Source organism: Haliaeetus leucocephalus, unplaced genomic scaffold (assembly GCF_000737465.1).
Source record: "Haliaeetus leucocephalus isolate CR32 unplaced genomic scaffold, Haliaeetus_leucocephalus-4.0 Scaffold182, whole genome shotgun sequence".
Classification (NCBI taxonomy): domain Eukaryota; kingdom Metazoa; phylum Chordata; class Aves; order Accipitriformes; family Accipitridae; genus Haliaeetus; species Haliaeetus leucocephalus.
The window spans coordinates 890,888-905,837 of NW_010972618.1; the positions used below are offsets into that span (position 1 = coordinate 890,888).

The 14,950-nt window shown below is 58.2% G+C and overlaps 1 protein-coding gene across 2 annotated transcripts; it reads left to right on the plus strand.

The window, feature by feature from the left end:
- On the plus strand, positions 1-9,257 carry MYL9 (myosin, light chain 9, regulatory). Of its 2 annotated transcripts, none has more exons than XM_010564572.1 (5): positions 1-81; positions 1,046-1,119; positions 6,910-7,113; positions 8,285-8,446; positions 8,670-9,257. In XM_010564572.1, the coding sequence occupies exons 3-5, from the start codon at positions 6,930-6,932 to the stop codon at positions 8,840-8,842; spliced, it is 519 nt and encodes a 172-aa protein (XP_010562874.1). In that variant the 5' UTR covers positions 1-81; positions 1,046-1,119; positions 6,910-6,929; the 3' UTR covers positions 8,843-9,257. The 2 variants fall into 2 exon arrangements, with proteins under 2 accessions (XP_010562874.1, XP_010562875.1); XM_010564573.1 differs by having other exon boundaries at positions 47-131.
- Positions 9,258-14,950: the final 5,693 nt, after the last annotated feature.

Sequence of the window (14,950 nt, forward strand, 5' to 3'; positions counted from 1 at the left end):
CCCGCCCCTAGGGCCGCGCCGCGGGCCGGGCCCCGGCAGAGCAGCGCCCGCCGCCCTGCAAGTAACCCCGCTCCGGTCCAGGTGAGGCGGCTCCGCCGGGGTCCCAGTCCTGCTGCTCCTCGCTCCGCCAGGTGGGACAGGAGGGAGCGGGGGGCAGCCCCGGGGCGGGCGGGGTGGAGCCGGGACAGCCCCGATGGATCGGGCGGGCTGGAGCCGGGGGCAGCTCGGAGGGGAAGCGGTGGGACGGGAGGAGGTGGCTGCCCCGGGGAGAGCGGGAGGGAGCAGCCCCGGCCGGCCGCCCACTGTGGCGGTGCTGGAGCTGGTGCTGGGGAGAGCCCTGAGGAGGGGGCGATGAGCGGCAGGAGAGGCCCCGGTGCGTCCCTGCCAGGCCCTTCTCTGCCCGGGCAGGTGGGGGGAGCCCCTCGCCGGGGCGCGGCAAGGATGTCTCAGCTAGGGGAGGCGAGGAGTGGTCTTGAGCAAAGCTCTCTGTAACTGTCTGCAATGACTTGGAGCTGGGGACATCCCAGCTTCCCCGGGAAGGCAGTGCTGCAAGAGCAGATCCTGCCGCCTATGGCTTCACCCGCCTCCTGGTTTGTGAGAGCTGTTCCTGTCTGGAACATCTGCTTGTCCCCCCAGCAAAAAGTGCTGATGGCCAGAGACAAGATCCAGATGCATGCATGATGCTCCAGCGATCTCCCCAGGGACCTGTGAGCAACTTCAGGCAATAAACTGTTGTAAGGCAGAAAAGCTTTATTTCCCTCATTTCCATCGGTCTTAAACACAGAGGAACATTGTGTTTTGTTTAGCCTTGCCTGTGAAAACTTGAGGTCCTCTTGGCTTCTCTCCCTGCATGCCCTTTTGGTACAAAATCTTACGACTGATAAAAGACAGAGAGGCTCTAAAACATGGATGTGTAGGAGAAGGCGGCGGCCGAAGCTGCATTCTTTGGAGTGGAATATCCCCAAGTGTCAACAACTACTGCCACTGACCAAAGATGGTTGGGTTTCTTCAGTCACTTGAATTTTTTTCCTCTCATCGCTGGCAGGCTCTGTGCAGCTGTAGGAGGAGTTTGCGGTCACCTCCCCCTCTGAGGTGCTGCGGCCAGATTCCCCCGCTGAGGTGAGCCCCTTAATTCTCCTGGGAAAATATCAAATCCAGTCCAGGGCATGTTATGCTGGTGGCCTGAGGCCATGAAGACCTTCTGCCCCATGGTCCTGTTTCCCAGGCTCCCCAGGCATCAGAAGAGTGCTGCATGCTGGGTCTTTGTGTGGTGATGGTGTCTGTGCATGGTCGTCTTGTGGTGGCTCCAGAAGTTGCACTTTGGAGGGGCTTGCATGTGCCACATAGGCACAATGAAGTCCTTGTCCCCTAAACTAGGTGGGAAGGAGCCAGACCAGAAACCATCTGCTGAACTTACAGCCGAGCCCCACAGCTGTGCGTGGGCCTGGTTGGGTCCCTGGTGTGCGGTGGGAGCTGAGGGAGGGCTGGGATGAACTCTCCCTCCTGGGGATCACTGCACACTTAGCTCTGGCTCCCTGATGCTGCCCTGCTCCTTCCCATCTGCACATGAAACCTGCTCACCAGCTTCAGTACTGGTGGGTATGGCTGGTCTGGGGACACAGCCTGGGGCTCAGGTTCTGCTTTCCCCTCACGTCCAAACTCAGTTTCCCACATCCATCTCTAATAAGGCCAAAAAAGGAGCAAGAATGGCAGACTGCCTCCGTTCCTGCAGTGCCGAGCGGGATAGGGGGCTCCTCCCGCAGCTCCAGTGCCTCTGGCCGCCAGTGTGACTCCCCCGGCACCCCTCAGCAGCAGGGATGGAGCTCAGCAATGCCACATCCCAAGGGCATCCTGAGTGGGGCCGGGCTGGAGGAAAGGGACAGTTTAACAACAAATTAGGCAGGGAAGATGAGCTGCTCCCCGCTGACTCCGCCAGCATGTCCCGCTGGCTCCAGAGGCAGGATGTCAGCTCCTGGGCAGTCCTGATGCTGGGGGAGGTGCCTGGTGGACAGCAAAGCTTTATGGGTGGAAGGATGACCCGGCTGCAGCACTGCCCTGCAGCCTCCTGTGCTAGTGTGGGATGCTGCAAGGCATCACCCACGCTGGCCCTTGTGCCACCCTGGGAGGGGGGATGGGAACTGCTGCTTGTGCTGGACTGCACCCCTGCGGTGCTGTAATGTGTCAAGGTGTGGCTGTGTTGTGTCTCGCTGGTACTAGCAACTAACTTTGGGAAGAGCCATTGGGCAGAGATTGAACCACAGTCCCTGCAAGGGGCCACCGTTCACCCTGCAGGGGTGTCCTCTGGGAAAGCCCGGGCTGTTGAATCACTCTTTCTCTATCCTGACCAAAAGCATCCAGCAGATGCACATCATGCATCTTGCTGCTGGGATCTCATGGTGGAGAGTTGCTCACTGTAAGCAGGAGGCAATGTCCCTCTCCAGCTGTGCTGGAGCCTGCAGGGCAGCCCCACGCGGTGCCGGAGCCTCAGAAGCACTTTTTTAGAGGTGGCTCCTGCAGTTGCATGGCCAGCTTTGGAGGAGCCACATTTGGGAAACCCTTAGCAGCATATCCCAGGTGATCATAGATTCTGAATACACAGGAACACCTTGGCGCCTAGGGACAGGCTGCTGCCACTGCAAGGGGAGCTACCCCGTCCCTTCCCCACCCAGGCACCCTTCCTTCATGCCAGCCAGACCAGCCACAAGCCCACTCAGCCTGCTGGCCCAGCAGCAGCTCCCCCGCTGTTTTATTTGTCAGCTGGGATAGTGATCTGGGGCAGCCCAGGAGAAGGTGCGGGGTAGGGAAGGGTGGAAGCAGGCAGGAGGGAGGAGGATGGGGATGGGACAGGGCCCAGACTGCGATGTCTCTTTCGCTTATCCGACCCTCCCCAGTATGGTCAGGAAGCAGCACCAGGATGGAGTTGCTCGTTTGGTTTTTACCAAGGAGGAAACACATTGTGGTTTATTTTTCTGATAACTGTGGGTCTTTGCTCTTTCTCTTTAAAACTGAACTATATTTTATGAACTTTTTAAGCCAGCCCCATGGCCCGTTGGGTCTGACTCTCAGGTGGGGAAGGCACAAGCCCGGTGGTGTAGGAAGCAGGGAGATCATCTCGGCAGGAGTGGTGGCTGAAGGACAAGGGAATAAGGGCAGCCAGTGACGGGGCGAGTGTGGTGATCAGATTGGCACATACCTTTCATGCCAGGCTGGCTGGGGTCTCATCCTAGCACTAACCTCTTCAGCTCTGCTGCCTGAGATCAGCAGCTCCTGGGCTGGAGCAGCGCTGGGATGGGGCTTTTAGCAGGGGGTGGCAGGAGCAGGACCAGTCTCTGTGGGTTTCCTTCTTGCCGAGGAGGAAGCCGGAGGTTTGGTGACTGCACCGGTTGGCTCAGCCAAGTCCACCCCAGTGTGCAGGGCATCACGGCTGGGCATTCCCTGGAATGGGCTTGGCACTGGGTTTTTGGGAATCCCAGAAAGCGTGGGCTTGAAGACCAGGGGAGCGCAGCCATTGAGCCCTCGTGCAGAGCATGGATCACCCCTGTCGAATCAGGCCTCATTGCAAATCACTTCTGTCTCATGCTAGAGGCACCTTTCCCTGCACTGACCCAAAAAAGTTTCTTCCCAAGCCCCAGCTAGCCCCAGGAGGTCTGCTAACAGCAGAAATAGAATGATTAGGAGATGACCAGGCCGGGCTGGACCTTGGGACCAGGCATCTTTCCAGGGCATATTTTGGATCAAACAGCAAAACCATGTGCTGTCAAAATCGCACTTAATCCCCCTAACAAGAACCATCTCTCTGGAGAGGGTGCCAAGCCACGCTTCTGCTGCTGGTCACAGCCAGGGCAGGGTAAATATTTGGATAATATTAATTCATGTAGTGAGAGCAAAACTCCTGCTTATTTCTCTAGTCTTCTGCTAATAATTCTGCTAATAATTCTGCTAATAATTCTGCTAATAATTTAGTGTGTTTTGAAAGCTGAGCCCAGTGCCAATGGGCCAGCAGCAGAGCTTTTATTGCTGGCTCTGGTCCTGCACAGCAAAGTTGTGGTGTTCAGCTGAGCTTCCCCACGCCGCAGCCTGGGGGATGGTTATGGGCCGGCAGTGCATGCTGGTGTCTGGCAGGGCATGCAGAAAGAGGCTGTCATTGCAAAGAGCTTTATGGTGCAGCGGTGCTGGTGGAAGCAGGGGGCAAGAGATGGGCCATGGGGGGTGAGATCTTCTGCCCACCCAGCCATGGGCGTGGCTGGGCTCTCTAGTCCTGCCGCTCTCCTCAGCTGGCTGGTGACAAACATCTCTTTCCTGGTGGGCACTGGGAAAGGACCAAGCATTTGGGAGATGGAGGGGTGATCTGATGACTGCTGTTAGGTGCTGGGTGCTGGCCAGGGCAGCCTGGGGCAGCACAAGGGAGGGGGCTGAGGGCAGTGCAGTTTCCATCCCAATGCCTGCAGCCACTGGGACTCCTGGGGGACAAGGCGGGGGACTATCTCCTGGGAGACATGGAGCATGTCCCCTGCAGATGAAGGGCCCAGCTTGGGCTTGGCAGGTGCTGCCAGGCTCTCTGGTGTGGTGCACTGCTCCCACAGTGGGATGGGAGCGGGTGTTGGGGGGTGGGGGGAGAGTCCCCAGCCCCCTCTGAGCTTGGCTGGGCACTGCGGTGACAGGCAGCCCTGCTGGCACTGGCACCGTAGCTGGGATTTGGCACTTACCACAGCTCCCAGGATGTCCTTCCAGCACAGCCTAGCTAGGGGAGGCTGGGGACTGCAACAGGATGGGGACCAGGCTGGTGGCCGCTACAGCCCCTACCTCTGCAACCCCTTGAAAGAGGGATAGCAGGAAGGGAGGGAAAGAGCTGGAAAACAGGTATGGTGTGGGGAGGGCTGGCGGGAGCTGTGTGGGTGCAGAAGGCTGTTTGCTCTGGCCTAGTCTGCCAGCACCGGGGTCCCGCTGGGAGGGATGCTCCCCAAGGCCCTGCAGCCTCCCTGGGTGCATTAGCATTAAGGACCCAGCTGGGAAGCGGATCCTGGAGCAGCAGGCCCAGGGTGGCCAAACCAGCCGGTCAAGGTTGCTGGCACGCAGCTCGGTGGTGCTGTTGCTTTGTGCTGCTTCATGCAACATGATGTGGCTCCTTAACTACCCTGTGTCCCCTGGCAGAGAAGGCAGGAACCCAGGCAGCCGTGCTGCCCACCATGGCATGGGGCACACAGCAGAGCAGGGTAGTAATACTCTCCTCTTCCCCCATGGAATTCATTCACAATCCATTAGTTTAACATTGCCTCCTCCAGCTGCTCCCCATGCCAGCTGCTGACCCAGATGGGGAAACTGAGGCACAGGGCTGCGTGTGAGGGAGAAATGGCTGTGGTAGAAACATGAGGGCTCTGAGCAGCATCTCTCCCTTGGGCTGACCTTGTCCCAGACTTTCCTGCAGGGCCATGCTGAGCTGGCAGCCGACACCATCCCTCTGCCAGGCTGGTCTTTGCTGGCATCTTGCTGAATTATGCTTGGCAGGATTTGACTGGAAGAGGTCTGAGCATCCTCCTCTCAGGCAACATTGGTGGTCGTTGGGTATGCCAAGCACCCCATACAGATCCTGTTTGGGTCCCCAGCACCATGGCTTAATGGTGGTGGGTGTCTTAAATACTGACTGCATCCCTCACCCTGGCAGCGTGGGGGGGGTGTATCACCAAACCCCTGCTCGGAGGCTGTGAAGGGGCATGGGTGTCATCTCAGGGTGGGAATGGGCACTCTGCTCCAGCCCAGCTCTGCTGGGCGCCCTGCTGGGCTGGGGGCAGGACCCCCCCTTCAAAAGACCAGGTTTTCCTGCCATGGTCCTGCCTCAGTGGTGTTTGGGGGTCTGCATGGTCCCTTTGCCATTCCCCATGGGACACTCATTGCCCCAGCCGTGTTCCCAAAGGTCTGTCTGTCCCACTGCTGTCCCCGTCTTTTTGCACCTCCAGGCTTTTCCCTTCTCCTGGCATTCATTACCTGTAACAACAGCACCAGTCCTAGGCACCCCAGGTTCCCAGCATTGCTTGGCCACTCTCCCCTGCCCCGCAGGGGCTCTGCAGCCGCCCAGAGAACCACCAGCCCTCTCTCCCCTCCACTTCGGGGCCCTTCCCGTGGGCTCGCCCGGCAGAGCATGGGGTGCACCTGGGCGCTGCAGTAGGGAGGGGGATGGCGAGCAGCCTTTGGCCCGGCCAGACCTGGTGGTGGCAGGAGGTGGGATGGGTGGAGGGGGAAGGGAAGTAGTGGTATGCGAGGAATGTGCCCAGAGCAGATAACCCCTTCCTGCTGGGTGCTGGGTGCTGTGCCGAGCCCACCTCCGGGGGACGTGGCTGGGGGCTGCTTCTGTGAAGCGAAATGGAGGATGCCAGGGAGACCAATCACCCCAGGAGCTGGGCTGGGGAGAGCCCTGCCAAAAGAGGAGGTGAGGCCGGGGCAGGGGCAGGGGCACGGCCAAGCTCTGCCTAAAATGCCGAGGCACCCGTCCCCCTGGCCCCCCCCAGGACTGATGGCAGTGGGTGGATGCTGGGTGCTGGGCTTGGCATCTGTCCCTGTGGCTGGGATGCAAAGGGGACAGGCAGCAATCATTAGGTTTGGGGGTTTGGAGGCCAAGGGTGCAGGCAGGGAGCCCTGCCTACAGCCCGTGGGGACTGCCCTGGGGAAGAAGAGGTGCCAGTGAGCACTGCCTGTTCTTGTGACTTCCCAAGGGACTCATTAGAGCCTGAGTCTTGCCTGTCCGACCCTGCGACCCCCTTACCTCACTGTTGCCAAACTGTGTGACAGCCAGGGAAACTGAGGCACGGGACTGGAGGTGCCAGGAATTGTGTGTCCCTGGCTCTCTGCTCCATCCCCTCGGGCTCTGCCTGTCCCCAGCCCTCCTGACACTCCTGCCTGCTGCCCTGCCCCTAGGTACCACCCCAGCCACCAAGATGTCCAGCAAACGTGCGAAAGCCAAGACCACCAAGAAGCGTCCCCAGCGCGCCACCTCCAACGTCTTCGCCATGTTTGACCAGTCGCAGATCCAGGAGTTCAAGGAAGCCTTCAACATGATTGACCAGAACCGCGACGGCTTCATTGACAAGGAGGACCTGCATGACATGCTGGCTTCCCTCGGTGAGGAGATCCTTCCCTCGTGCCTCCATGTGTCCCTCAGCCCCTCTGCCCTCAATGCCTCTTCAGCAAGTGGGGAGAGCTGCTGGGTGACCTAGTGCCTCACACCCAGCGTTGAAGGCCGGCTTTGGTGGGTTGCCATTGAGGCACAGCCCTCCTGCTTTGGGCCAGCTCGATGCTGGCTACAAAACTGGGGCGGGGGGGAGGCAGATTTCTCCAGTTGACCGCAGAAGGTGCGTTTGTGGAGGCACTCAGAGGCAGCAGCTTGGTGTGTTGCTCTTACAGCCATCCTCACTAGAAGGGAAGAGACCCTTGGGGTTGGAGAAGCTCTGCCCTAGTAGCAACCACCAGCCACAGTTGTTGAGTATTTGAGTAGTGTCACCCCAGAATATCACCTGGTGTCATCCCCTGCAGGACAAAGCCCCCCTGTTGCTCTCAGCCTGGGTCCCTGCACGACTGGTGTGATACCTTGGCTGTTTGAAACTTGCAGGTCTGGCTGCGCTCCCCACCCAGAGCCCATTCTCCTTCACTGCAGGCCATGGCTTTCACCTCCTGCTCCCTGCGGTACCTCCACTGGGCTTTGGGAGATCTGTCAATGATGGACCTGGCAGCCAAACCCGTTTTGGAGGTCCTGCCTGGCAGTGGGAGGGACTTCCCTCCTCCCCTGTGAGCCATAGCTCTGGGAGCAGAGAGGGGCCGGGTGCTGGGGGCCCACAGACTTCAGCAGAGAAGCTTAAACCATCCCTGGTGCATCCATGGTAGGAGCAGGGCTAGGGACATCAGCAGCACAAGGCTCATGTGGGGACATTGCTGCCCCTCTCCTTGGGTGGTGCTGGGTGTCAGCTGCCAGGGGAAGGAATGGAAAAAAGCTGTGGGTTTAGTTCCCAGCAGCCCCCAGATGAATTCCTGCATCTCCCTTGAGGCTGAGCTTGGCAGAGCATGGTTCCAGGTGGCCTCCAGCATGGTTTAGAGCATGGAGAGAGATGCTGAGGGGGAAGTACCAGGCACTGCGGAAACCCCCTTCCCTTGTTCTTGGGGTGGGTGAACATGTGCCAGCAAATTCATTTGCAATTTAAAAAAAACAGCCAGCTGAGTGCATGGGCTGGCCTTGGGGATGGGTGCCGGGGAGGGGGGAAGAGGGCCCTGCACCCACACCCCTGCCTGTGTCCGGCAGGGAAGAACCCCACTGACGAGTACCTGGAGGGCATGATGAGCGAGGCGCCGGGGCCCATCAACTTCACCATGTTCCTCACCATGTTCGGGGAGAAGCTGAACGGCACCGACCCGGAGGACGTCATCCGCAATGCCTTTGCCTGCTTCGATGAGGAGGCGTCAGGTATGGGCACTGCCTGCACAGCCCCGTGCCTCCTGCCTGGGTGCTTTGCACCTCAGGTGTGCAGCCAGGATGAGGGCTGGGGCCAGATCTTTGGGGACAGCCCCCAAGCAGTTCCAGAGTGGGAGAGCTGGGCAGGGGTGTCTTTGGGAGAGGGGGGGAAGATCCTGCCACTCAGCCCTCCCACAGTGTCTCCTGCTAATGCCACCCCCTGCCATCCCCGCAGGCTTCATTCACGAGGACCATCTGCGTGAGCTGCTGACCACCATGGGAGACAGGTTCACCGACGAGGAGGTGGATGAGATGTACCGGGAGGCGCCCATCGACAAGAAAGGCAACTTCAACTACGTGGAGTTCACCCGCATCCTGAAGCATGGGGCCAAGGACAAGGACGATTAGAGCCTGGGGCTGCTCACCCCCTCTGCCTCCTCCTGTGCACGACCCCCCACCCCTCAGCCCCCCTTGCTGCCCCACAGCAGGCTCCCCCCATGGGAAACACCTCCCAGGACCAGCACCTTGCATCAGGTCATGCTTGGAGGGGAAGCGCTCCCATTACTGCACCGCTGTGTGCCCATCTGTCAGCCCCAGACCTCCCCTCCCATTGCCTCTCCCACCCACAGGCTCACCCTGCTGGGACCCCCACCAAGCAGCCATTGATTCCCTCAAAGCCACCATGCCGCTGGTCCCTGGGGCCGGGGTGAGCATCCCAGGTGAGCACTGGCCTGTGGGGATTTTGGCTGGCTCGAGCCTGAGCGATCCCTGTCTCGGGGCTGTAGCACAGAGAGAAAGCACCTCTCCCCTCTGCTCCCATGCTCCCTTCTTTCATGAAAGAAAACCCACTTTGTTTCCTCCTCCCTGGCTGTTTTATGGCTTTAGAGCCTGTGATCTGAGGGATTTGGGAAGCCAAAGTGGCATATAACACCTGATGGGTGTGATATGGAGACATGCTGTATGTGGCTCCCTCGTGGACCAGTGCCATGCCATTCTGCACTGCGGTGCGTTTGGGGGGTGGGATGCCTTTTAAAAAGCCCCGTTCAGTGGGATGCACACCAAAGTGAACGTCTCACAGACCTCACTTTGAGGCAGATGGGCTGATGCTGGAGATAAACCGAGTGGTGTGGGAAAGGGCCTCCAGCTTCTGCAGGGTCTCTGCCATGCTATGGGCAAACTGTCTTCTGGAGGGAGCTGCATCCAGGGGAGATGTTCAGCCCCACTGACCCCAAAGGATCAGCTTTTGTGACCAGCCCAGGTTCTCCCAGTGTCAGGAATGGGATGGACTTGGTGGGTGGCCACCACCGGCTGCGGGCATTGCTGGCCCCCAGCAGAGAGCTGCCACAGGCTCCAGCATGGGGCATTCAGAAGCACTGTCTCAAGCAGCTACTAAAGCTGCTGTGTCTGAGCTGTCCCCTTCACCAGCACAGCCATAGTTACACTGCAGGACTCTCAGGAGAGGGCATCCTTCAACCCTGATGCTAGCAAAGTAGAGGAACTTAATGGTCACTGGGGTAAGTATGGGAAGAGTAAATATGGTCCTTGCAAAAGGGAGTCCTGTCTCTCCCACCTCCTGGAGCTCTTTGCAGATGGATCAAGAAATTATTTGGGTGAAAAAGATGGGGGTGGCTTGCAGGACTTCAGAGGCTGAGTGAAAAGCACTGAAATGCAAATGCAGTCATAGGTGGGTTGACAGAAAGTGAAGCACATGGGGAAGATCAACCTTGACTTCACGGGTGAGACAACAGGCTCCAAGTGCCCCAAGACAGCCCCAAGGAAAGGTCAGAGCTCAGCAGCTGTCAAAATCAAGAAAAAAAGGAGAAAGAAAATCACATGCTAGGAATTCCTAGGAAAAGAAAGGAGATTAAAAGAGAGACCACTGTTCAGCCATTTACTAGGTCCTTTTATTGCCCACAACTTGAATATAAAAAAGAGATAGAGCCAAAGTGGAAGCATCCTGAGAAGGGCAACTGGGAGGTTTGGCAGCATGGACCAGCCTGCACCTGAGGAGGACCCAGGCAGGCTGAACTCTGGTCTGGCAAGGAGATGTGGGAGTGGGGTGGTAGCGTGGAGATGGTGCTGCTTCCACAGCACTGGAAGCCAGAGCCACATCTGGCTCAGGGTGTCTGTGGCCGGGAGCATCTCTCCCATGGACTCTGTGCTCACCCTCTTTCAGCACCTGCTTCCAGCCATGGTGGGAGACAGGACCCTGGGAGACATGCCAGTTCATCCAGCAATGCTCAGAGCCCTTTCTACACTTTGTTATTTTTTCTTAGTCCTGGTACTAACTGAGGCCCTTCTGCTGGTTTTGCTCAGCTGTTGGCTTCCTAGCTTTTCCAGCAGTGCAGAGGCCAGAGGGCAGCCTTTTCAATCACGTTGGCTCGCATCGCCCATCAGCTGATGCTCTTGGGACGCCCCTGGTGCCACCAACACAAGCAGATGGGGCAGTTCTCCTGTGCTGTCAGCTGTGCGCTCCCCAAAACCACTTCATCTGCTTTGGTCAACCACCGCATCCAAAGAGAGAGAAAGAAACATCAGCAAACCCCCAAACTATTTGGGCCCATATGAACCTCATGAAGTTCAACCAGGCCAAGTGCAAGGTTCTGCACCTGGCTCAGGGCAATCCCCAGTACCAGCAGAGACTGCGGGCTGGATGGGTTGAGAGCAGCTGTAAGGAGAAGGACTTGGGTATACTGGTGGGTGGCAAATTGGACATGAGCTGGCAGTGTGCGCTCGCAGCCCAGAAAGCCAACCATATCCTGGACAGCATCACGAGAACTGTGGCCAGCAGGTTGACCTGACGTGACTCAGTCATTTAAAAAGTATTAAACAGCACCAAAATAAATCTAGACATTTAATTTCAGAAATGTTGTCTTGGGGCAGGGGCACCAAGTTAAGAAAATAACCATCCTTTTGGGTCAATCTAAAGGAGCTGCTCATAGTGAAGAAGTGTTTCGTGATGTTCAGAGGGACCCTCCTCTGTTCCAGTTTGTGCCCATGGCCTCTGGTCCTGTCCCTGGGCACCACTGAGAAAAGCCTGGCTCCGTCCTCTCTGCACCCTCCCTCCAGGTATTTATACACACTGATGGGATCCCCCTGAGCCTGCTCTGCTCCAGGCTGAACAGTCCCAGCTCTCTCAGCCTCTCCTCTTAGCAAAAATGCTCCAGTCCCTTCATCCCCTTCATGGCCCTTCGCTGGACTCTCTCCAGCCTGTCCCTGTCTCTCTTGTTCTGGGGAGCCCAGCACTGGACCCAGCACTCCAGGGGTGGGCTCACCAATGCTGAGCAGAGGGGAAGGATCACCTCCCTCCTCATGCTGTGAAACTCCTCCTAATGCAGCCCAGGACACGGTTTGTTCGCAGCCTTTTCTGCAAGGGCATATTGCTGGCTCGTGGTCAACCTGCTGTGCACCAGGACTCCTGGGACCTTTCCTGCCAAGCTGCTTTCCAGCTGGGCGGCACCTGGCACATCCTGGTGCCCAGGGTTGTTCCTTCCCAGGGGCAGGACTTTGCACATCCCCTAGTTGAACTTCATGAGGTTCCTGTTGGCCCATTTCTTCAGCTCTTGCTCCTCCTCTTACAGTCCAGCCAGGGGCCCGGGAGCAGCCCAGGGTGCTCTGGTTGGCAGCTCCTGTCACCTCAGCTCTCCCCATGGGAATTATGCCCTCCTTTAGCCTGGACAAGAGCTGTCTATGCAGCCCAGAGAGTTTGGGTTCCTCCAAACCCTGACCCAAGAGTGTTGTTCTCCAGTGCTGATGTCCCCAGAGCACCATGGCTCCTCTTTCCATGTCCAGTGACGCAGGTTATGGGAATACCAGAGAGGCAACGGATATGGCGGTACCTGCTGAGAGAGGATCTGCCCTGCCCTATGGTCTGCAGGAAGGGCAACAGGAACAGCAGAGCTGCCCCACGGGAATGGGCAGGAGGAGATGGAAGGGCCGCGGCGCCCAAGCGTGGTGCTCTGGTGCTGGAGCCGGGCAGAGCCATGAGGCACTGGAGGCGGTGAAGCAGCTTGTGCTACAGCTGACTTGGGCTGAGCCCTGCACCGTGGGACTGTGGCACAAACAGTCGGACGCTGGGTGTTTTTGTGGTGCGGTGCTGCTGGCATGCACTGGCCCTTACGTGCACTTTAATGCAACTGTCTGTCTCATTGCTGAGCAGGCACTTTTAAACCTTTAAACCTGCCTTTAAAGCTCTGCCTGAGGTGGGTGAAGGAGTGCACCAGCCCAAGGCTCCCACTCCATCCCTGAGCAGGGGAAGCATGAACCCAGCTATTGTTTCCCTCCTAATTAACACACCCATGACTTGAGTGCAAGGCCATCAAACCCTGGCTTTTGCAGAGCAAAGGTGGGCTGTGAACCAGTAAAATAAGCCCTGTTAACACCACTCCCAGGACCAGTCCTACTGGGAGAATCCCAGCCTGCGGGGAGTGCGGTGGCTCTGAGCAGGGAGCAGGACCCTGGCTGCTGGAGAACCAGAGCTGGGCCCCAAGGGCAGGGCTGTAGCCGACAGCCAGCACGGCTGACCACAAATCTAATTTTCCTTGCGAAAAATCCAGATTAAATATCAGAGGGTGGGCAAAGGGTGGAGGGAGTCCTGCCTGGGACAGGTCAATGCCCTCAGAGGCTGCCTGGGGTTTCCAGCATCCCCCTTTGGGCTCTTGCTGACTGATTGTTTTTCAAATTGCTGAAGTTTAATAGTATTATCATGTCAATGGGCCTGGCCAGACTTTGCAGGGCCTCGTGCAGGGGGATTCAGCCTGGACAAGCCCTTAGGGAGAGCAGGCAGGGAGATGCCCCATAGCCCCTGCCCTGGCCTCTCACCCCACAAGGCTTTTAATTCCCCATCAGCTGGGAGCAACCTGGCTCCTGCTCCAGGCTGGGCTTGCCCAGGGATTTAGGCTCCCCAGATGCTGCACTCAGATGCCCAGTGGGATTTTTCCAAAGCTGCTTCCACACTACCTGTATCTGCAGCCCAGGGAGTGCAGGAGGGCTCATGGCCCAGCCCTGGGCCGGTATTTGAGCCCAGGGACCACTTCCCAGTTGTCTCAATTAGGCAGAAGACTAATACAGCTTTTCTCAAAGGGTGGGAGCAAAACCAGACTGCTCGGGAGGACAGTCCTGCCTCTCAGCATGGTGGTTGACACAGCCGACACAGCCGGGCAGGTGGCCCAGGGGACTCTGCGGTGTCACCCACCAGGAATAGGCTGGGTGCCCAGACAGGGAGCAGAGCGGGCAGGATGAGCACACCCTGCCTGGTAGCGGCCCTTGGTTTGCAGGCAGGAGCGAGCCAAATGTGAGAGGGCTGGCTGGGGCAGAGAATGCACCATGCACTGGTGCAAACATGCAGCAGACAGGATTTACACCCAGGGCTGGCTCCACACCTCGCCCGTGGCTCATCAGCCCATACTGTGTTTGCATTAACGGAGCAACAGCAATTTGGGGGTACAGTTTCACTCAGGACATTGAAGATTTAGCAGCAACTAAACAAATGCTTTAAGGAATTCTCCTTTTTTTGCTCTTTAATCCTTTATTGCACCACACAATCTGCTTTGCACAGATCAAAAACCTACCATAAAAGGTTTTTTGCAGCCTTTCTCAATACCTGAACAGATATCCATCTTTTTCCCTGCAAGCAGAAAAGAGGGGAGGGAGGGGAGCTGCAGCACAGCCTGCAAAGGTGGTGGAGCCTGGGAAGGAAGAACTGCTGCCAGGCTGGCTCCTATGCCAGGTTGACATCAGACACTGGCTACAAACAAGCTCTGCATGGAGAAAGATGGAGCAGGACCTGGTGACCCTTGGGGCTGCTGTGTCCCAAGAGCATCCCCCCCCATGTCAATGGAGTGATATGGTCTCTAAACCTCTGAAGGTCACCTTGGGCTCTGCTGTTGTAGCAGAGAGGTGCAGGGAGAGCAGGGACAGCCCAGTAAGGCCTCCAGAGACCTTGCCCAGCCCGTTGGCAATGGAGACAGCAAAGGTCCCACCTGGTGCCTCCTCGATCACCACCCTTACTTTGAAACACCTTCCACCACGGGAGTGGTGATGTGCCAAGCTTCTGATTTCCTATTTAGTATGTTGAAAGCCACCAAGGGAAGCACCGGTGGTGCCTCAGGGTGGCCTGAGGTCCCTGGGGCTCTCACCCACACCAGCCCCAGCAGCTCCTGTCCCCAGGCCTGGCCCTGCCCGCAGGCACCAGTAACCCCTTGGTGCTCAGTTACAGGATTCAGCCTTAACATGGCTGGGGGGGAAGGAGCTTGTGCGGTGCCTTGTGGGGGTACCTGTGGGGGAGCGCCCCTGGGTGGATGTCCCTGCATGGGTATCCCTGAGCAGGTATCCCTGGGTGGGCCCCCCTGCATGGGTGCCCCTGGGCGGGTGCCGGGATGCAGCTCCCCGCAGGGGGGGGTTACCACGGCACTTCTGCAGCCCGGCGCAGCCTGCAGGTTGCGGGGGCTCCCTCCCGCCGGGCACTGTGTCCGGGAGCGGGGACAGAGCCCCATCCCCGCCGCGGGGCCGCTCCGG